The 22,274-nt window shown below is 54.0% G+C and overlaps 1 protein-coding gene and 1 long non-coding RNA gene across 3 annotated transcripts in view; one reads left to right on the plus strand and one right to left on the minus strand.

Annotated features, from left to right (window-relative positions):
* Positions 1 to 22,274, minus strand: part of RYR1 (ryanodine receptor 1) — a 117,881-nt gene that overhangs the window by 2,030 nt on the left and 93,577 nt on the right. For both annotated transcript variants that reach the window (XM_043599005.1, XM_043599004.1), the window contains 12 exons: positions 13,256 to 13,597; positions 10,046 to 10,858; positions 9,277 to 9,353; positions 8,606 to 8,759; positions 7,531 to 7,617; positions 6,449 to 6,700; positions 5,750 to 5,880; positions 3,870 to 3,912; positions 2,536 to 2,666; positions 2,370 to 2,430; positions 1,759 to 1,905; positions 1,385 to 1,519 (listed from right to left, as the gene is read on the minus strand). In XM_043599005.1, the coding sequence (XP_043454940.1) occupies positions 1,385 to 1,519; positions 1,759 to 1,905; positions 2,370 to 2,430; positions 2,536 to 2,666; positions 3,870 to 3,912; positions 5,750 to 5,880; positions 6,449 to 6,700; positions 7,531 to 7,617; positions 8,606 to 8,759; positions 9,277 to 9,353; positions 10,046 to 10,858; positions 13,256 to 13,597 (2,373 nt within the window). The remainder of the gene's footprint in view (positions 1 to 1,384; positions 1,520 to 1,758; positions 1,906 to 2,369; positions 2,431 to 2,535; positions 2,667 to 3,869; positions 3,913 to 5,749; positions 5,881 to 6,448; positions 6,701 to 7,530; positions 7,618 to 8,605; positions 8,760 to 9,276; positions 9,354 to 10,045; positions 10,859 to 13,255; positions 13,598 to 22,274) is intronic.
* LOC122494099 lies at positions 125 to 5,101 on the plus strand. The gene is made up of 2 exons (XR_006300102.1): positions 125 to 238; positions 4,930 to 5,101. It is a non-coding gene; the product is annotated as an uncharacterized LOC122494099 (long non-coding RNA).

A 22,274-nucleotide genomic window follows, 5' to 3' on the forward strand; every position in this document is an offset into this window, starting at 1 on the left:
GGCGTGTCCGTGGGGCCCGTGGCGGAGGATGGAGAGCATGTCAGATGCAAAGGGCTTGGGTGGGAGGAAACACATGGTCTTAGGGGAACTGAAAGAAAACAGGCGGCCAGGCAGCCAAAAGCAAGAAAGACTGTGGTGAGACTCGGGCAAAGCTAGCTCTTCCCTGGCTTCGGACGCCATGGTGAAGGATTCAATTTTATCCCATGGCATTGGGAAGCTACGAGAAGGCTCTGAACAGGTAGGAGGGCTCGGTCTGCGTGGCACTTGGGAAAGAAAGACTTTACGCCTGTTCTGTGTCCCCAAGAAGTGAGAGCTCCCAGCTGTCTTGGTTAAGAGCCGAGGCCAGTGACTGGTGAGAAGAGGGCTATGGGTGTCAAGACTAGGTCTGGTGGGGCCTCAAATGTCAGGCTGAAGAGCCGGACTAGGCCCTGAGAACGTGGTGCAAGATTACAGGACATCTTGTGAGATGAAGCCTTGGGACAATTCTTCCAACCGTGGCCTGTGCCTCTAGTAAGGTCAGCTCCACCTGGGTTATGACCACCGTTCTCAGAATAGAAGAGAAAGTATAAACAAGCATATAGCATGCTGGTACTTGGGGTGAAATTTATATGTGTGTATTTTTAAAATTTTTAAAGTTTATTTATTTTCAGAGAGAAAGACTGAAAGAGAGGCGGGGGGAGGGGGGCAGAGAGAGAGAGAGAGAGAGAAATCCCAAGCAGGCTCCATGATGCAGCACAGAGCCCAGTGTGGGGCTTGAACTCGCAGACTATGAGATCATGACCTGAGCTGAGATCGAGACCGACGCTTAACCTACTGAGCCACCCAGGCGCCCCCATGTTTCTTTCTTTTTTTTTTTTTTTTTAAGTAATCTCTACGCCCAATGTGGGGCTTGAACTTACAACCCTGAGATTAAGAGTCGCATACTTGGGTGAGACTTTTATAGACAACGATGAGAGTAGCTAACACCTATGAAATCCTTAATACACACCAGGCACCGTTGTAAGACTTTTAAGGGAGCTGCCCTGGGTCCTAAAACCAGCCCTAGGCTGTAGGCACTGTTGCCACACACCCGTTTTACAGGGGAGGAACACCAGAGCGTGAGTAGGTTGACTAGCCTGCCCCAAATCACATGCTTTGCAAGCGACAGGGGCACCGTGTCTGAGCACCTTGCCGAAAACAATAGCTTTAAAGGCTCAAATAACATGCCGACGGGGGCTGACGCTCACTGAGCACCGATCACGTGCCCGGCACTGTTCAAAGTACCTCACGGAACCCTCACAGTAGGTCTACGAGGTGGGAACTACCATCAGCCCCCCTTACAGACGGGAACACTAAGGGTCAGATGGTCAGTGACCAGGCCAAGAGTGCCGGGGGAGGGGCTCACCGTCATCATGTCGTCGCACTTCATGTCGGGCTCGTCCTCATCCTCACTCTTGTTGTAGAACTTGCGGAAGAAGTTGAAGGCCACCACGGTGTACAGGTAGACCACCACCGCCAGGAGGCCCACGGTCATCACCAGCTGGGGGTGCGCAGGGGGCTGGTCAGCTCCACGCTCGGCCGCCCCCCCCCCGTCCTCACCCCCAGTCGGTCAATGTGGTCCTCCCTCCGGGGTCTCACTACCCACACCCACCCTGGCTCAGCCCGCCCAGCCTTGCCCTTCCCCACCGGAGCCGCCCGACCCTCACCCCTCCACCCCTACTCAGGCTGCCAGCTCATCCCTGCCTGGCTCACACCCCCCAGGCAGGCCCCCCGCCACACCTGCTTCCCATTATGGGTGACGGAGGACAGGATGGTGCGCAGCGTCTTGACCCCCATGGCAATGTCCAGGAGGTGGGCCGCAAAGAAGAAGTTGTTGTAGTGTCCCAGGAGGGACATCACCATGTACCAGCCCAGGTATAGGAAAGACTGTGGGCACACAGGGTCAGGGGTCAGGGAGCGTGCGGGATTCCTGGGGAACACTCCTGAGGGGAGTGTTCAGGAGGGCCAAGGAGCACTTGGAGGGGTAGGGAGCACTCCGGGAACAGGGGGTCCAGGAACATTTGAGTGGCATGGGAGTGCTCTGGGAGTCACGATACCATCTCTGCCTAGGGAGCGTCTGGAGGATTGGGAGCACTCTGCAGTAATGGAGCACTCTGGGTGAGAAGCCATCCTAAGGGTACCTGGGGAGCCCTCTGCTGAAGGACACAGACTGAGAATTCAAGAGCACCTGAGGGACAAGGGGCTTCGGGGGGCCAGGGGGTATCATAGGACCAGAGGTGCATGGGGGCTCAGGAGTCGGTCCCTGGTCAGGGATACCTGGGGGTGGAGCCCCCGGCCCTCCCAAGGCCCTCCTCCCGCAGCCCACCCCCCACCTATGAGCCCCTCCTCACATTGTCTGTGAAGATGACCCCAAACTTCCAGATCTGGTACTTGACGTCAATGGACATGAGCCTATGTGGGGTGGGAGGAAGAAGGACGGGCGGATGCCTGAGAGGCTCAGTCCCCGGCCACCTTCCCTGATGGCCCCAGGCCTGTACAGGATGGCCCCTGGCTTACCAGGTGAGCAGCCCCGGTGGTGGTTCAGGCTTACGCTCGTTGTGGGCTGTGATCTCCAGCGTGGCCAGATCCATGCCCAGCAGCTCGGCGATCCGCTCCCGCCCATAGATGTCCCCATGCTTGTCCAGGACCTGTACCAGGGATTGTGGGGACATGTGGACGTGGCTGGGGTGGGGGAGGGCATAGCCTGCATGGGGCATTCTGGGGACACTCTGAACATTGTGTGAGAAATTGGGCTTGCATTTTTCTAGGGACAAGGTTCAGAGCTTTCTTCAGATCCTCAGGGGGAGGGTCCAAAAGTGGTAAAGTTTCAGCTGATTCATTAACCAAATTAATAGGGATAATTTATTATTATTAAGGTGGTAGCGAAGGAACCCTATATAATTGGGTCTCTGCCATCAGTGAATTCTTCTCCCACTCACCCCCCTCATTCACTCTGCTTCAGCCACACAGACCTCTTCGCAGTTCCTCAAATATACCAGACACATTCCTGCCTCAGGGCCTTTGCACTGGCTATTCCTCTTGCCTAGGACACTCTTCCCCCAGATTTCTACTTGACTCACTCCTTTACCTCATTAACTAGTGTGCCCTTTCCTGCCCACCGGACATGAGAGGGCAACCTCTCCTGGCCAGCGCGCGCGCACACAGACACACACACACACACACACACACACACACCCTCCCCACCCCCCGTCACTGCTTTTTTCTTGTACAGCACTTATCACCACCTAAACCCTATATATGTGCTCATCATCTGTGTTGCCAGCTCGAGTGTCAGAATCACTGTTGTGTTTACTGTTGGATTCCTGGCACATGGCAGGTGCTTGATAAATGTCTGTTGAGTGAATGAACGATGGTAACAGGCGACGTTCGTCTACTTTCCCTATGTGCCAGATGCTGCTCGTGTCGTAGGTCGCAGAATCTTTACAACCACCCTGTGGGGTCAGTCCTGTTACTACCTCACTTTGAATCTTAGGGAAACCGAGGCACAGAAAGGCTGACACAGGAGTAGAAAAGCAGGCAATCCAGCTCCAGAGTCTGTGTGCTTCAAATAATATGCCTCACCTCTTCTCTCTTAACTAGTACTTAACTGAGTACTCATCCTGAGCCAGATACTGTGCTCTGCTCATAACACCTATTATGTCATTACAGAGGGAGGGGGGGGATTGTCATGCTCATTTCCAGACGGGCAAACTGAGGTACTCCTCAGGGAGCCAAAGCCCCTTGCCCAAGGTCGCACACAAAGCAAGTGCTTGACAGGACTGGGATGGCCAAGTGGCAGCCAGAGAGACCCAGCTTGGGAGACCCTTCCACCTCCCCATCCACATCCTCACCTTCCGCTTGACGAACTTGTCCCAGTAGTTGCTGGGGAAAGACCTGCCGAGAGAGACAGAGAGACCCCGAGGTGTGAGGGCCAGAAGGACCCGGAGGCACCAGCCGGGCCAGGGTGGTCGGAAGCTCCAACGCTTTTCTCACAGGGGACCCCGCACGGTAGGGTTGCGTCTCACTGGGAGTCAGGCTCCGCAGACCTCATGCCAGGCGAAGCTTTTCCCCGGGTCAACCACTACCCCCACTGCCATCTTGGTGGGGCCCACGGGGGGCAGCGGGCTTGCACCGGGGGCCAGGCAGCTCTGGTGCGTGAAGGGCAGGGCAGAGTCCGAGCCAGCAGCCTGGCCCTGCTCCGGCGGCCAAGGGAGTGATGTGCTCTCTCACCCTGTTTAGGCTTATTGGATGAGTCTGACCCTTTTGTTCCCACTTTTCTTTTTTTTTAAATATATTTTTCACATTTTTACGTATTTTTGAGAGAGAGAAAGAGAGAGCGAGTGAGAGTGAGCAGGGGAGAAGCAGAGAGAGAGAGAGGGGGACAGAGGATCCCAAGCAGGCTCCGTGCTGACAGCACAGAGCCCGACGCGGGGCCCGAACGCACGAACTGTGAGATCGTGACCTGAGCCAAAGCTGGGCGCTCAAACGACTGAACCGCCCAGCTGCCCCTCGTTCCCGGTTTTCTGATTGACAAGTTGATGCCCTAAAATCCTGCAGAGGTGGGCTTGCTGGGAGTTTTGTTGGGTCTGGAGTGGAGACTTATGAATCCAGGGGTTCACGCCTATTTGATGTGCTTCGATTCTTGGCACTTCCTGTCCTTACTGGTGCTCAAATTGTCCCTGAATCGTCCAGCGGGAGCCCCTTCCCCTGGCAGCACGTTTTCTGCGGAGCACATCTTTGCTTTCTGACCCAAGGTAATCCAGGCTGATTGCACTTCCCCGCCCCAGGCCTGAAATCTGCCGCTTCTCCAAGGAGCCTGGTTCCTTTTTTGTGGGAAACGGTATTTAGACGTGGAGGTCCTGGGCGGACCCGGCTTTAAACAGATGTCTCTCCCTCTCTCTCTCCGTTAAGCACGTGTGCTTGAATGCGTAGAAGTTCAATGTGCCTTCGATGGTGACGATGAGAGCACAGGATGTCCTTGGTGTGGTTTCTCTCCCTCCTCTCACCGCTTCTCCTGGGCAGGACCCCACAATAAAAGAACTTCCAACACTTATCCAGGGCTCACTGCGCCCCGGAAACCACATGAGTTCGTCTCGTTTCATCGTTACGAGACCCTCGGTGCTACTGTTTGTCCTCTTTTTACAGATTAGGAAACTGAGGCACAGAGAGGCTAAATGACTTGGCCAAGAATTCCTAGCTAGCATGTGGTCAACCCAGGCTGCCTGACCTTGCGTTCTTATTCTGGAGATGATGAGCCCCTGCTGCATGAACACACGAAACTGGACTTGATCGGGGGTGGGAGAGAGGGGGAATGGAGTGGGCTGGGAGGGCGCGGAGGGGGTCCAGAGTCCCACCACACTGCTCTCACACACCCTCGCTCCCTCTCTGGGGTCAATTTAAAAGCAGAATGATTTCCTATTTCCCACTTGTGGCAGCAGGGTAAGAATCACACGTGGGGGCAGGGTTTCAATGCAGGTTCCTGGGCCCCACCCCAGACTCACTGAACCAGAATCTCCAGGGTCTGGGCCCCAGGGATCCCCATGTGTTACCAGTGCCCCCACAGGTGCTTTAACACACGGGAGATTTGTCTAAATTATGGACAGGAGGACTAAGGCTCGGGGAGACTGAGTCAGGACTGGCAGCGACTGGTCTTTTGAGACCGAGGCCCGGCCTGGGGAGGAAACCCAGCTCTGTTCCCACCCCCCACCCCCAGAGGGGAACCAGGGCTTACGGCGTGTTGAGCACCAGTCGGTCCCACTGCCCCTTCACGTCATCGTCCTCAGGCTGTTCCGTGATGTAGAGGCCATCAAACTCCAGCTTCCGGGCCAGCTCCTTCTCCCGTTTAAAGATCACCAGGGGCACCTACATTGTGCAGGCAGGCAAAGGGGTGGGCGTCAGGCTCCCTAGGAGACCACAGCCTCAGCGGGAGCCAGGAGATCTTGCTGGAGCAGGTGTGAGACCCCACATCAGGGGAGCTTCTCCAGAGCAATCAGGGCAGTAATTGGGGAAAGGTGGGCAGACGGGTCAGGGCTGTGGTGGGAAAAAATCAGGAAAGCCCAGAAGTGGTGCCTGAATCCACGTGCCCCTGTTAGCATCCACGTTATGTCTGAGGCCCCACAGACCCCGCCGGGCCCCACTAAATGCACCAACTGACCAGTATGCGGGAAGTAATATTCCCAGTGAGAAGTTCTGCCTCTTGATCCAGAAATTAACACAGACACAGGACCTGCTCCTCAGCTGTGACCCACATTAGTTCCCTGAATATTAAATATCGTCCTTGCGGACGCCCCAATCCTGTACCCAGGCCCCCCTTGTCCCAACCACCGAAGGAGATCCCCCCAGCCCCTGCCCTAGACCCTGTCAGCTAGTGGCCCAGCACCTCTCCCTGCTTCACAAGACCATGAACCCCAGAACCACGGCCACGACCCACCTTAAGGCAGTTGTACCCAATGATGCAGAGAAAGGCCACCAACGTATGGAGTAGGCTCAAGCAACGCAAGGCAGGCTCCATGTAGCCCGTGCTCTCCTCCAGGAAGTAGTACACCATGTTCTCGTCCTCGTCACCCTCCGCCTCCTCGCCGGCCCCCGAGCCCCAGCCAGAGCCGCCGCCAGACCCTGCACCTGACAGGTCCCCAGCTGCTGAGCCCTCCATGTCGTCCTCCCCTGGTGGAGAGTCTGAGACCTGAAGCGGGGGAGAGGTCGGTCAGGGCGGGGACCCTGGTGTCCTGACACCTGCTCTGGCCCACCCAGAACCCACTGACCAGACGAACAGCCCCCATGGCTGAGGTTAGTCGTTGGGGGGGGTGGGGGGGGTGGGAGGGCCCTGTCGGAGACAATCTCGTTAGGGCTGTCAATCAAGATGGAGGGTGGGTCCAGAACCCTGGCTAGTAAATCAGAGTCCGTCTCCCATTTTACAGAGGAGGATATCGAAGCACAGCGAGGTTAAGCACCTTGCCTCACGTGATGCCACCAGTGAGTGCTAGAGCCAGGATTGTATCCCACAGAAGCCACTCTACAAGACTGCTTCTCTGTCCTGTTATCTAGATCCCTGGCAAGACCCCAAAGGGTCCTTTTGTCCTTTAGGAGGCCTGGTTCTTAGCCCTTTCCTTCCATTCCCTGAGCTGCCCATTTCCTCCTTCCCGCAAATTTCCCTTTAACTTACGAGAAAGCAAAAAAGCTTAACTGAATCAGTGCATGTTGCTGAGAGGCGAAGGTGTGTGCCCAGGGGCACAAGACTGGCAAGTGGCAGAACGGAGCATGGAACTCCAAACCGGTTCCCTGCTCTAACTGCCATACGCAGTCAGGCGTCTGTCCCAGATGCGCCCAGATACCCACACACACTCCCATGCGGGTCCCAAGATCCAGATGTCCAGGCAGAACCCACCTCGGAACCCCCAATCCCACACCTTGTCCCTTCACTGCGGGGGCCCTGGGAACCTGGTAGGGGCAGAGTCACCCCCCTCCCCCAGCCCAGGTAAGCGTCTGATTCTCCCGACCCCTCGTGACGAGCACCTTATAAAACAGCAAGATGAAGTTGATGGCGAATGCCAAGAAGAGGGCAAGGAATCGCAGGGTGTAGAAGTTCCGGGAGAGGTAGTTCTAAGATGAGGAGAGAAAGAGAAAGAGCTCACGCTCCACCTTATTCCCTGGAGAATTCACCCCATCATCCACCCACAATCCGAAATCTGCTCTCACAACCTCCTAGTCATTGAGTGCTTATTGTATACCAAGACCTGTGCTAAGAGCTTTATACGCATGAAACTTGTGTAGCTCTTACCACACCCCTAACGGAGTGAGCACAGCAGATATACCCATTTCACAGATGAGAACACCGGGACTCAGGGAGGCAAGATGTCTTGCTCAAGAGCACACAGCCAAGAAGCAGCAGACCTGGGGTTTGAGGCCAGGCACTCAAGCTCCAGAGTCCACACTCCCAACTTCTCTGCTATGCCGCTTCCTGTGTGAGGCCGCCCTGTCTTTACCCCAGGCAGAGGGCAGCTACTTCTCTCTCTCCCTCCCTCTTTTTCTCTCCATCGTTCTTCCTGTTCCTCGTTCTTCCCATGCATCCTCACTGGACCACTTTCCTTCCAACATGTTTCCTTCAGCCCCTCAGGTCAGGTTGGGCCTGGAGAGGAGGCGGGACAGGCAGAGCCCTGAGCCCTGTCCTCCCAAACTCCCTCTCTTCTTCCTGGCCTGGATGAGGAGATGAGTTCTGCCCCCCCCCCCACCCCGAACAGGAGTGGCTGGGACTGGTGTGGTGGCTCTGACCCGAAGGCCAAGGGCCAAGAAACAGGTCATGGTGGGAGGAACGGAACCATGGCCTTGGCTGGATTTAGCTCTGGATGGCAGATGGGAAGCCTAGGCAGGGGGCCCCAGATGAGCAAAGTGTGGAGGTTGGAATAAAGATCTTGAACAGGGAGAGGCCGCCTGAAATGCTGTCCCGTCACCAGGTCCTGACTCTGTCTGGGGACATCTCTGCCCTCAAGCCAGCCTGGCTGCTTCTGAGAGATGAGCCTGGCACGGGTGAGGGTGGGGACGGGAGGTGAGGGGGGGGGGGAGTGTCAGCAAACCCCTGCCGGGTCCTCACCAAGAACTTCACCCTCTGCACTTCCAGTTCTCCCCAGAATTCCAAACCCCCGCCTCCAGCCTCCTCCTTCTTTGGAGGGGGCGGAGAAGGTGCTGTCTTCTTGGGGGGCTCTGGTGGGGGTTCGGGGACTTCTTCCTTCTCCCCATTCTCAGCACTGCAGGGCAGGACACAGAGAGAGTGAGGAGGTGCCTGGGAAATTCATCCATTCGTTCAAAGCCATGCACTGGGGACACAGTGATGGGTCACTGCCCTTCCATGGGGCTCAGTCCAATGGGGGTACAGACTGGTCACCAGGCAGCGGTGGCCCAGAATGGTCAGGGCCAGGATGGGGGAGGCTCAGGGTTTTGTGGGGGCCCAGAAACACCTCTTTGACTTGATGGTGGGGGATGTGTGTCAAGGCAAGCTTCCTGGAGGAGACACGCGAGCCAAAATGGAAAAGAGGAGGAAAGCAGCTGAACATGGGAGAAAGTGTTCCAGGCGGAGGGAACAGCCCACATGAAGACTTGGGGGCAAGACAGGAACGCTTGTTTCCCTGCTCCCTTTCAGAGGCGCTCCTCTGGCCCTGGCCTGGGCTGGGTGATGCTGAGGACACGGTGCGACCTCAGGAGACTCCTGATCCAGGAGGGAAGCGGTGCTAGAGGGTGGGCCCCTTGGACTCCAAGGCCACTCACTCGGCTTTCTCAGGCTCCGGCTCCGGCTCCGGCTCGGGCTCTGGTTCTGGAGGCAGCTCCTCTTCCTCTCCATCCACCTGGCGGCGGGGCAAGCATCAGGGTGGAGCCCCCACCCCAAGTGCCTCTCAGAGCTGATCTGCCTGTTCCTGCCTGTGTCCCTTCCCGGTCATGTCCCCTAGACAATCTACGTTTTACTCTCCTCCCATCAGAAGAGGGATTGAGTCTCATTTTCCAGAGGGGAAACTGAGGCTTAGAGAAGTGGACCGCTTTGTCAAAGCACTGTGCAGAGTCGGCCTGACTCCGAGTGGAGCTCTGGTTCCCCAGGGCTTCCCATCCCCCTGACACTGCACCCCCATGGCGCTCCTGGCGGGAGGGCCTGAGGATGTGGGCTACGTAAGCCCTCACAACCGTCTGTCTCTCTCTGTCTGAGGGGCTTTCCCAGTGTCCCTGACCCTGTGCCGGGTTGTTCTAGTTCCTGGTCCCCGTTCCCCTCTAATTTGGCTTCTGGGTCTCTGCTCTCTCTAACTCCGGATATCTTTCTCTCTCCCAGAAATACTACCTGTTTCCCTGCGAGCCTTTCTCCAAGTCTCCATCTGAGTCCACGTCTCCGTGTGTCTCTCTATCCCTTGTCTCTGCGTGCCTGTCTCTCAGGTTCTCTCTCCTCCCTCTGTCTCTGAGTCTCCCTCCCGGGCTCGTCCTCCCTCTCAGCCCCGATGTCTCCAAACCACCCCCGGCCCCCCCCCCCCCGGGACCCCGCCGGCCTTCTCACCCCCAGCTTCCTCTTGATGATGGGGGAGCCCTCGGGCGTGGGAGGCTCCGCCGGCGTCGTGTCGCCCATGTCCCCGAGGCCGCCCGCCCCTTCGGGCCGGAAGGGGCCCCCCTCGGCCACGGCCACGGCCCCGTCGGCGCCTCCCGGGACCGCCTCGTGCGCCGCCGCCTCCTCGTCGCCCGCGCCCTCCGCCTCGTCGCCCGCGCCCTCGCCCGCGCCCTCGCCGTCCGCCTCGCCACCGGGCCCGGCTGGCTGCTCGCCGTGCACCTCGTCGCCCGTGGGGTCGGGCATGCCCGCCAGGAGCTCGGTCACCGTCACCTTCTTGGCGCCCTCCACGAGGCCGCCGCCGAAGAGCGAGCCCCAGAGCAGGCGCAGCGCGCCCGCCGCCGCCCCCGCGCCCGCGCCCGCCGCGCGCGCCACCGCCGCCCAGAGCAGCGCGCCCACCGCCGCCGCCGCCTCGCGCGCCGTGAGCCGCCGCAGCCGCCGCACGCGCCGCCGCAGGCTGCGGTAGCTGAGGCCGCGCAGCGCACGCGCAGCCGCCGCCGCCGCGCGCGCCGTCACGCCCGCCGCCGCCGGCCCCGCCGCGCCCTCGGGCCCCGCCGCGCCCTCCTCCGCGCCGTCCGCCGCCGCCGCCGCCTCGGCCGCGCCGTCGTCCTCGTCCTCCTCGGGCTCGCCCTCGGGCTCGGAGATCTGCGCGGCGATCTGCATCTCGAAGATGGTGTCCTCGCAGAAGCTCACGAAGAGCTCCATCTTCTCGGACTCGCCGCCCTCGTTGACCACGTCGAAGATGAACTGGCGCTTGGACTCCTTCACCTGCGCGCGGGACGGGGCGCCGCGGGGTGAGCGCGGTGGGGGAGGGGGGGCGCAGCGAGCATTCCCCGCAGGTGAACTCGTTGCATCCTCGCACACACTCCCGGACAGAGGGGCTCTTATCCGCATTTCGCAGATGAGGAGACGGGGGCCTAGCGAGCCGCGTCCTGGGGGTGCCGCAGCCGAGAGGTGGCAGGCGACTCGAATTCCCCCACAGGCTGGCTCCAGAATCAGTGTTACCCGCCCCTTCGAGGGACGGAGCGTAGTGGTTGAGGGCCAGAGTTCCGCAGCCCGCCAGCCTGTCTGGGTTCCAATCCTGATTCTGCCACCGAGTAGCTGGGCAATTTGGACGGAACTCTCTGGGCCTCAGTTTCCCTCTCTGTAATGGGGGGGGGGTGGGGATCATCGTAGGACCTCAGGTACAGGGTTGGGGTGAGGATTCAATGAGTTCATAGATGCGGAAGGATTAGAACAGCGCCCGGTGCCTAATAAATGTCACATAGTGCTTCGTGTTATTATATGGCTGCAGAGCACTGGAGGTCCGCGGCCGCGGGCATGGACTCTTGACCGGAAGGAGAAAGTGGGAATGGGAGGGGGTGAGCAGGCAGAAGTGGGTGTTTGGAGGAGTAACGCTAAGAGAAAGAGTGTGCACGTGGGCAGCACGTGAGAGGCAGGAGGTGGGGGCGGGGGGGGGAGGTGGGAGGAGCTCCCCACAGCGTGTACAGGAGTGCGAAGGGCCCGCGGTGAGCCGGCGCTTCCTGCGGACGCAGGGATGCGGCAGACATCCTGGGGCAAGGATGGTGCAACCACCTTCGTGCCAGATCGGAGGTGGTGGGGAGTATACAGTCGTGTCCCAAGGGACACAGGCGACTGTGCAAAATGTCCAAGCGTCCTGTGGAGTACGCGAGGGGGCACCAGGGGTTAAGGGAGGAATCGCGTGGCAGTACGGGAGGCTGTGGGGAAGCATGCGACCACCTGGGGCTCCAGTGTGCACGTGGACGTGGGCACACAGGTCAGCCACGCAAGGGCCCGGGGCCCAAACCGGAGGGTAGTGCCATTGTGGGAAGTATCAGTGCACGTGAGGCAGGCATGAGTGTGCAGGGGGGACCGGAGAGTCAGTGCAGTAAGGCCTGGAATATGAGGACGGGGTTCAGTGTGGAACATGAGCCCAAGTGGGCTCCAGCCGGGTGTCAGACAGGAGGGGCCCAGTTTATGAGGAGGTGATGGGCGTGCAAGCCTCATGGGCTACAAGGAGGAGATGGGAAGGGGTGTGCAAGAGCATGTGGGAGGAACATGCAGGTGAGGAGCAAACGGGAAGTGTGAGTGTAAGGGAAGTGCAGTGTGTGTGAGCAGGAGGGCCACCAGGGCAACAGAGGCAGGGCTGGAGGCTGAGGGTGTGTGAGGACACGTGGGAATGGGGGAGAGAGAGAGAGAGAGAGAGAGAGAGAGAGAGAAAGGGAATGGGAGCTACATGCAAGCTAAGTGGGAGGTGGGCTGGAGGCCTGCCAGGGCCACACGAGTGTACTCTTGGGGCAAGTGAGTGTGTAAGCCACATTCAGACAGTTGTAGGTGGGCACATGAGAGGCTGAGATGGGGCACATCAGGCCAAGGAGTAAGCCTGCCATCAGGGACACTCAGGGGCTCTTGTGGGTGAGCCGGAGGGTGGTCGGCGTGTGCATGTGTGATCGTGGGCACGCCAGGGCCACAGAGAGGGCAGGCGGGGGTGAATATGTGAGGGGTGGGCAAGCATATGGTGTGCCAGGACTTATCCTGGGGGCGAGCGTACAAGAGATGTGCACCCACATGTGGACTCCAAATAAATGGACATCGTGTGACAGGACCTCAGAGAGCACATGGGGTGACTGGTGAGGGGCAGACCAGCATGACAGGGCATCCCAGAGCCCCCAGGGTGAGTGTGCAAAAGAGTGGGCCCGGGTAGGCCAGGGCCGAGAGAAGGCACACCGGGGGCTGGTGGCAAGGTGAGCAAAGGGTGTATAACCACGGATAACCATAGTGTTCCAGTATGCCACAGTGTGGGTGTGGTTGCAACAGAACTGTAAGGACAAGCTAGAACTCCTGGGGTGAGCGTGCAGGTGGCAGGCACGGCGTTCAAGCCTGCGAGGGCACAGCGACGCTGCTGCATGTAGGAGGGGTGTACATCCGTGTGTGGGCTAAATCTACAAGAGGTGGGCAGGGGAGACCCGGGGATGTGCAAGGGCACAGCAGGGCCCGTGAAGTGTGTACAAAAGGGTGGGCATGGGCTTGCGTGAGCAGAGCAAGGGCCCTCAGGACCTGCACAGCGGATGTACAAAGCGGGTACACCCTTGTGGGGTCCCGGCGTGCGAGGAGCATGCGCCGAAGCCGGAGGAGGCAAGCATGCACGTGCGCGGGCCTGCCCACCTGAGGCATCTCCCACTGGGTGCGGTTGGTTTCCGAGATCTCGAAGTAGATACGCTCGATGCGGCGCGAGGCGCCCATGATCTCGATGCGGCCCAGGTAGGGCCGGAAGTACTCCAAGATGCTCTCCGCCAGCTCCAGGAAGTTGCGCAGGCGCGGGTCGTGGGGCACGTGCTCGGACAGGTTGGTCAGCAGCACCGCCACGTTGAAGCCGATGTCTCGGGCTGGCTCCTGGAAGCGGTTGGCGAACTCCTCACAGTTGATCATCTCGTTCTCATCCGCTTCGGAGCAGGAAAGCAGGAACTGGATTTCGGGGCCCGTGAACTGCTTCTGGCTGTCCATAGCCTGGGAGTGGGCAGGGGTGAGCCGGGGGGTAGGTCAGAGGGGTGGCCTGGGGAGCCACAATGTGGACTTTTCGTAAAGACAGAAGATTCCAGAATCACAACCAGCACCCAAGGCTGAAACCCGGCAGTTTGGTACAGACCGGGCGGAACCAGCCATTCAAATACCGAAATCCTGCATTTCCGCAAAGCTGAGCCCCCATCCACTCCTTTTTCGGAGATGGTAAGGTGTGAATTGGCGAAACTCAGCTCTTGTGTAGTAATTGGTAAAGAAACGGTGCCCCAGGCTCTCCATGTGGCATCCTGGTTTGGCCTGCTGTCTACCCTCCCCACTTGATGGCACCTGTGGGCTACACCGGAGGCTCTCTGGGACACTGTGGCTGCAGCTAGGTCTGTCCACTTGGGGTCAGGGAGCAGGAAAAGAATGGAGCTGCAGCATTTCCCTCCCTGGTTTCCTCCCTGTGCTGGCCGTGTGCCTCCTTCAAAAGTGAGCAGCCCTTGTAGGTAACTACTCTCTCCTCCAGGCCAGCCCCTTGAGGCTAGGGCCCGGCTAATACATGCCACCCCCACCCCACACCTTCCCCAAGGCCCTTTTGTGCTGTCCCCACCCCTTTCCAGCAACTACAGGATGGACGGATGACACCGTGGAGGGCCCTGAATTTCAAATGGGAACAGTCATGTGCCCGTCACCCCAGAAGTAACAATTGGTCAGGCTGACACGTTCTTCAAATTCTACATACTTAAGAGCTAAAACATTGCAGGTATGATTGGAGCCTTCCGTGCAATTTTGTTCCATTCCCCTCCCCCCACCCCAGCCCCGCCTTCTCCCAAAGTAACCCCTATCCTGGAGTTGATGGATCCTTGCAAACATGTGTCAATACTTCTACTATCTATATCCTGGCATTCTGTCACAAAAATACATAGTATCCAAGGGGCGTCTGGGTGGCTCAGTGGATTAAGCGCCAACTTCCGCTCAGGTCACGATCTCACGGTTAGCGGGTTGGAGCCCCGCATCATGCTCTGTGCGGACAGCTCAGAGCCTGGAGCCTGCTTCAGATTCTGTCTCCCTCTCTCTCTGCCCAACCACTTGTGTTCTGTTTCTGTCTGTCTCTCAAAAATAAATAAAATGTTACCAAAAATAAAAAAATAAAAAAATACATAGTATCCTGTGCACTTTTTTAATTTAAAAAATTGCTATTATAATCCTGTAATTTGAAACTTGCTTTTTTCACTCAACTGTATATTTTCAGGATCTATGCATGTTGATACATGGATCAAACAAATACATTTTTACTGCTGTGTGGTATTTTTTTTAAATAAATGTAACACTATATATTCTCCTGATGGTGGACATTTAGGCTGTTTCCAGATTTTTACTTTACAGACCCCACTTTCATTGAACATTCTTGTGCTTTGATCTCTTATGTCCTTTTTACAAGAGGTTCTCTGGGGCACTTTTTCAAATGTTTTGACTGCACCCACAGTAAGGATGCATTTTGCAGTGTGGCTCAAAAAAAAGGGGGTTCATGGCACAATTCTGACTTTCGCTATGCAACACTGCAGTGTTCTGTTTTATTTTTAAAGATGCTGGTCACGACTTAACTAAATGAATTTCATGCCCCACAGATGAATTGCAGCATGCAGTTTGAGAAATTCTGCTCTGGGGTATGAACAGAAGCGAAATTTTCTGGCTCTAAAAAGTGCTTTGTAGCCAAGAACTTTTGCAAAATGCTTTCTAAATGAGTAACACGCTTTGCAAATGATGAAGGGTTCTAGAAACCACAGAGCCTGGAGACATAATCACACAGGAACTCCTCACCACGTACCTTCGCCCCCCCCCTCCACCTGCCTCCTCCCCTTATGATGCGGAGTGACACTGTCCCTCTTAAAACGCCCCCTCCCTGGGGGGGGGGTCTGGAATTTCATCCCCTCCATTCGGTCTTGGACTCTGCTCCTGTGATCTGTGGCTCTCTTTGTCCTCATCCATTTGAACGCTCCCCTTCTTTCAAAATACCTCTTTTCTCTGATTGTTATCAGTTTCCTATGCCGGAGTCCCCCTTTCTTCCAGACTTCTAAAGGTTGGGGGGCACCAGGCCTGGAATCTGCACCCCTTTCGTGAGATGTACACTCCCCACGGAGATATTATTGAGGCCCAGGGCTCTAAACACTATCCCGCACCAATAACTGCCCAGTTTCCGTCTCAGCCCTAACTTCTCCCCAGAATCCAGACGCTAACAGCTGAAGCCCTACCTGACATCTTTTTGTGGATCTCTACCCTAACCTGGAAATGGCCCAAACTGAACTCTTGATTTCAAGACCTCTCCCCCACTGTCTTAGCCATTTCAGGAATAGCATCGCTACCCACCCAGCTGCTTAAGCTAAAAATCTTTGAGTCACCCTTCATTCCTCCTTTTTATCTCACCACCCACACCCGATGCATCAGCAAATCTGTCAGCTCTGCTTTCACAGATCTAGAGCCCACACACACTTGCCCCCTCCCTGTCCCCGCACTGGTTCTGTCCCCCATTGTCTCCCACTGGCCTCTCACAGCAACCTCTTCCCTGACCTCCCCGTTCCCCGTCAAGCCACTGTCTGTCCCCACACACAGCCAGGGGAAGCGGATAAACATCTAAGGACACGCTCCTCCCCGCTCAAAGCTGTCCCTTGACTCCATCTCATTCACGTTAAAAGTCTGAGTCTCCCCTGCAGCCAACCAGGCCTTGCGTGGCTTGCTGCCTCCCACCCCTTCCCTGTTCCCCAGCAACAGCCCTCTCCGGTCACGCTGGCCTCCTCGCCACCCCTCTGGTTCCCACCATACAGCATTTACACTCCCTGTCCCTTTATCTAGATGTCACAACCTCCCCCACCTCCACATGGTACATTTCAGCTCTCAGCTTCAATGCTTTTTTTCTGGAAAGGCCTCCCCCTGATCACCCCGTTTACAGGGTTTACTCCACCCATGCTCTCCCACATGCCACCCCGCTCATTTCCTTCAGGCTTCAGATTATAACCCGGAATTATTTTGTTTATTTAGTTATTTTCATCTGCCCCTTCCCACTGGGCCATCTGCTCTGAGGGTGGGATCTCTGTCTGTTTTGCTTGTTGTTACACAGAGTAGATGCTCAGTACATATTTGTCAAGTGACCTTAGCATCCTGGAAACAGAGAAGAGTTTTTACCTTTTATAATTTTTGAAAATTCCAAAGTCCTTTTAAAAATCCTGAACTTGCTTATTATTATTTTTAATGTTTATTCACTTTTGAGAGAGAGAGAGAGAGAGAGAGAGAGAGCGTGAGCAGGGGAGGGGCAGAGAGAGAGGGAGACACAGAATCCAAAGCAGGCTCCAGGCTCTGAGCTGTCAGCACAGAACCTGACGTGGGGCTTGAACTCATGAACAGCGAGATCATGACCTGAGCTGGAGTCGGACACTTAACTGACTGAGCCACCTGGGCGCCCCTATTATTATTATTTTCTTTAATTTTTAAAATATTTATTTATTTTATTTATATATATGGAGCATGAGCAGGGAAGGGGCAGAGAGGGAGAAAGACACAGAATCGGAAACAGGCTCCAGGCTCTGAGCTGTCAGCACAGAGCCCGATGCGGGGCTTGAACTCATAGATCGTGAGATCATGACCCGAGCTGAAGTCAGACGCTTAACCAACTGAACCACCCAGGCGCTCCACCCCTATTATTTTTTAAATGTTAATTTATTTATCATGAGAGAGACTGAGAGAGCTCAACCAGGAAGGGGAGGGGCAGGAAATTCCAAGCAGGTTCTGTGCGAGGTCAGGACAGAGCCCCATGTGGGGCTCGAACTCATGAAACTGTGAGATCACGACTTGAAAAGTCAAGGGCTGGACACTCAACCGACTGAGCCACCCAGGTGCCCCTAAACCACAAAGAAACTGAAAAACATGTGAAATACAGAGGTTTGTAAAGTGCTTGGGAATCACATGATGCTTTGTGTGTAGGAAACATATTTCCTAAAATCTAAATGGTCAAACTCTTAGAGATGAGAATATTGTCATTTTGCAATCTCGCAAGCACTAATGTGTCTGCGTGTCGAACATCAGGAGCTGCTGACCTCACCGAAGGAGAGATACCAGGAGAGGACGTGCCTCCTGAGAAGCGTATGGTGCCCCGCAGAGGATGCGCTGGCAAAGCAAACAAATACACCCAAACGTGAGTGTGATGGGCTTCTTGACCCAAGTCTCAGTTTACAGGAAACACAGGGGAAGGAGGAACATGTTACATGACACTACAAGGTTGCTTCAGCCAGATCAAAACTGTGGGAAACTCTACAAATGGGACAGGCACTTTGTAATGATAGCCAAGGGCCGCGTGCATCTGCTGAGCCCTTGGATCACGGCCGGTGCAAACTGAGATGTGCCGAAAGCATAAAATACATACTAGACCTCAAAGACTCAGCATGAGAAAAGAGTATAAAATACTGGATAACTTTTTCTATTGACTACATGTTGAAATAATGTTTTGGATATACTAGGTTAAATAAAATATATTGTGGGGGCGTCTGGGTGGCTTTAGCTCAGGTCATGGTCTCACGGTTTGTGGGTTCGAGCCCCGTGTCAGGTTCTGTGCTGACGGCTCAGAGCCTGGCGCCTGCTTCGGATTCTGTGTCCCCCTTCCTCTCTCTCTGCTCCTCCCCCACTCACACTCTGTCTCTCTCTCTCTCTCTCTCAAAAATAATAAACATTAAAATTAAAAAATATATATATTGTTGAAAATGACCTTATGAGTGTCTTTTTACTTTTTTAAAGCATGGGTACTCGAAAAATTTAAAATATGCATGTTGCTCACATTGCGTTTCTATTGTAGGTGCTCCTCTAAAGGACCAAGAACCTGGGTCTCCAGCAGATCAACTACAAGGCAAAGGAAAAGTGCTGGAGAGCAGTAGATAAAAGGGAGTTTAAAGAAAGATCAGCCACTGGGGTGCCTGGGTGGTGCAGTCGGTTAAGCGTCCAACTTCAGCCAGGTCACGATCTCACGGTCCGTGGGTTCGAGCCCGGCATCGGGCTCTGGGCTGATGGCTCAGAGCCTGGAGCCTGTTTCCGATTCTGTGTCTCCCTCTCTCTCTGCCCCTCCCCCGTTCATGCTCTGTCTCTCTCTGTCCCAAAAATAAATTAAAAAAAAAAAAAAAAACGTTGAAAAAAAAAAAAAAGAAAAAAAGAAAGATCAGCCAGGAGCAATGGGCGGGCCTCGTTTGGATCTTGGTTCAGAAAATTTTTTAAATTGTATGTGATATTTATGAGATTGGGAAATGTGAACGTGGACTAGATATTTGATCATTTAAAAAAGAGTTGTGGATATTTTTTCTTTCTGTTTTCATTGTTTCCTTTTTGGTTCGGAGTTATAATGACATTGTGGTTTGTTATTGTAAAAGGAAAAGGAATTTTCCTTATGAGAGAAAAGCGTTTTAAGCCCACATATTGTACAATTACATTTATATGAAGTGTCCTGAAGAGGCAAATCCATAGAGACAGGAAGTAGATTAGCAGTGGCCAGGCCCCTGGGTGGGGGAAATGGGAAGTGACCTAAAGGGTACAGGGTTTCTTGTTCGGGGTGATTAAAATGTTCTAAACTTAGATCATAGCTATGGTTTGCACAATTCTGTGAGTATGCTAAAAAAAAAAAAAAGAAAGAAAAAGCCCATTGAATTGTACATTTTCAATGGATGAACTTAGGAGACACATACAAAAATATTTTCAGACTAAAAAAAAAAAAAAAAAAAAAGAAGGAAAGGAAAACCTGAAAACAGTCCTGACCATGAATAAATGAATAGCCTGAAATGTGTCTTCAGTCACCAGAGGGGGCTTCCTAAACTAGGAGATGCTTTGGAATCTGCAAAGTACTTCTCAACGAAGACATGCTTTGCCAACCGCGCTCCATCAACCACAAAGAACTTGGGAAACCAGAAAACGATGCTATATTTTAGACGACGGTGGCAGGCTTTGGAAAGGTGGGATGAGAACAGGATTGGGGGTGGGGGGCCAAAGGTGACCTCAACCACAGTGGTATGTGCTTGTATTATGTATTTCATGAACAATTAATAAAACATTTCAGATGATTTTCTACACGCAAAGCAAAAGCGTTCTGCACGGCCAAAACAATAATAATAACACCACGAGCAAAGGCCAAAGACAAATGACGAGCTGGGAGAAACAGGTGCAACTCCGGCCGCTCACAAAGTTATAATCAGCCTGATAAGAGTTCTTAGAAATCAAGAAGAAAAACACCAACCTCCCGATAGAAAAATAAGCCAAGGACATGGTCCGTTCGCCGAACAAGCGACACAAAAGAAATAACATAAAAAGGTGCTCAATTGCACCCATAACTGGAGGAATGTGAATTAAGACTGCACAGCAATATTGTTTTTCACCTATCAGATTGGCAAAAATCCAGATATTTGACGATGCGGTCTGGTGGCGAGCCTGTGGGGCAACAGGCACGCTCACATGCTGCTATTGAGAGGGAAAAATGGAGGGCAAAAGTTCTCCAAATGACAAATGCATTTACTCTTTAACCCAGAAATCTTTGGAATATTCTTAGATACAACTGGACATAAAAAATGATGTATGTACAAGGGCAATTGCAGCCAGCATTGCTAGTGGTCCAAATGGAGCCTTCCTTGGCGCACTTACTCCCATCTGCTGGTTATCTGCAGTACAAATTTACAATATCTGGGCTATAAACTGTACCTCTGTACAGTGTACAACTCGCACAACTATCCACGGCAGCCCTGACTACAGCATGAGTTGTAAAAGCAAAAGACTAGGAACAAAGCAAGTGTCTGTCAACAAAGAATAATCAAATAAACTATAATATATACCGAAAGTGGAATACTTAGCACCTGTGAAAAGAGAATGAGGTCACTCTCTGATCTCCAGAATACATTAAGTGATATGGACCAATGCATGTAGTTCACTGACTGTTACGCAAGAAAAGAGGAGAATAACAAAATTGGAAAAGAACCACGCAAGGATGCAGAGGAAACTAATGCTACTCACGGCAGTGGGGAGGTGGGGGGAAGTGGGCCGAGACAGCAGTGGGAGTGAGACGTCCCACTCCATACCTTGTTCCATTTTGCTTTTTAAGTCCTGTGAACGTATTATTCATTCCAAAAAAAAACCAACGCACGTTTAAAGTTACGGATTATAACTCTGTGAAACAGAGAGGATACCGAGCGGGAAGATGTGTACATCACATCGAATCTTGTTAACGTGGGACCCTCTGAACAGTCAAGAGGGATCTTTACCCGGTTCATCTTTTAAATTCACCTTATAACTCAACGTTTGTACCCATTTACCAACCTCTCCCTGTTTCCTCCGCTCCCAAGCCCTTCACACCACTCCCTTTTCAAGCCTCTGCTTCTACGAATTCAATTCTTAAAAAAAGATTCCACGCGTGAGTGATACCACGCACTTAGCATCATGCCCTCACAGTTCATCCGTGTTGTTGCAAATGATAGGCTTCCCTTCTTTTTAAAGGCAGAATAATACATAATAGCCACTGCAACAGTCACGTGCACAGGAAATTTCCATACCTTGGCTATTGTGAACGAGGCTGTAACAAATGTGGGAGCACAGAAAGCTCTTCGAGATAATGGTTTTATTGCCTTGGGATATACACCCAGTGGCGCTGCTGGATCCTATGGTGGTTCTATTTTTATTTCCTCAGGATCCTCCACACTGTCTTCCTCAGTGACTGCACCAATTTACATCCTCACCAGTGGTGCACGAGGGTTCCTTTTTCTCTAGATCTTTGTCCACACTTGCTCTCTCCTGTCTTTTTGGGACTGGTTCCTCTCACAGGGGTAGCTCACTATATGCGTGATTTGCACTTCCCTGACGATGAGTGACATCGAGCACTTTTTCGCGTACCTGTTGGCCATTTGTATGTCTTCTTTTTTTTTTGTAAGTTTTATTTTTAGTTATTTTTAAATTAAAAAATTTATTTTAGAGAGTGAGAGTGAGAGAGAGGGGCAGAGAGAGAGAGAGAGAGAGAGAGGGAGAGAGAGAGAATCTGAAGCAGGCTCTACACGCTCAGTGCAGAGCCCAATGTAGGGCTTGATCCCACGACCCCAGGATAGTGATCTGAGCCCAAAATCAAGAGTCAGAGGCTCAAACGACTGAGCCACCCAGGTGCCCCTGTATGTCTTCTGAAAAATGTCTCTTCAGGTCTTTTGCCCATTTTTTTTTTTAATTTTTTTTCAACGTTTATTTATTTTTGGGACAGAGAGAGACAGAGCATGAACGGGGGAGGGGCAGAGAGAGAGGGAGACACAGAATCGGAAACAGGCTCCAGGCTCTGAGCCATCAGCCCAGAGCCCGACGCGGGGCTCGAACTCACGGACCGCGAGATCGTGACCTGGCTGAAGTCGGACGCTTAACCGACTGCGCCACCCAGGCGCCCCGCCTGTTTTTGCCCATTTTATTTATTTATTTTTTTTTATTTTTTTTTTCAACGTTTATTTATTTTTGGGACAGAGAGAGGCAGAGCATGAACAGGGGAGGGGCAGAGAGAGAGGGAGACACAGAATCGGAAACAGGCTCCAGGCTCTGAGCCATCAGCCCAGAGCCCGACGCGGGGCTCGGACTCACGGACCGCGAGATCGTGACCTGGCTGAAGTCGGACGCTTAACTGACTGCGCCACCCAGGCGT

This window comes from Prionailurus bengalensis, chromosome E2, assembly GCF_016509475.1.
Source record: "Prionailurus bengalensis isolate Pbe53 chromosome E2, Fcat_Pben_1.1_paternal_pri, whole genome shotgun sequence".
Lineage (NCBI taxonomy): Eukaryota > Metazoa > Chordata > Mammalia > Carnivora > Felidae > Prionailurus > Prionailurus bengalensis.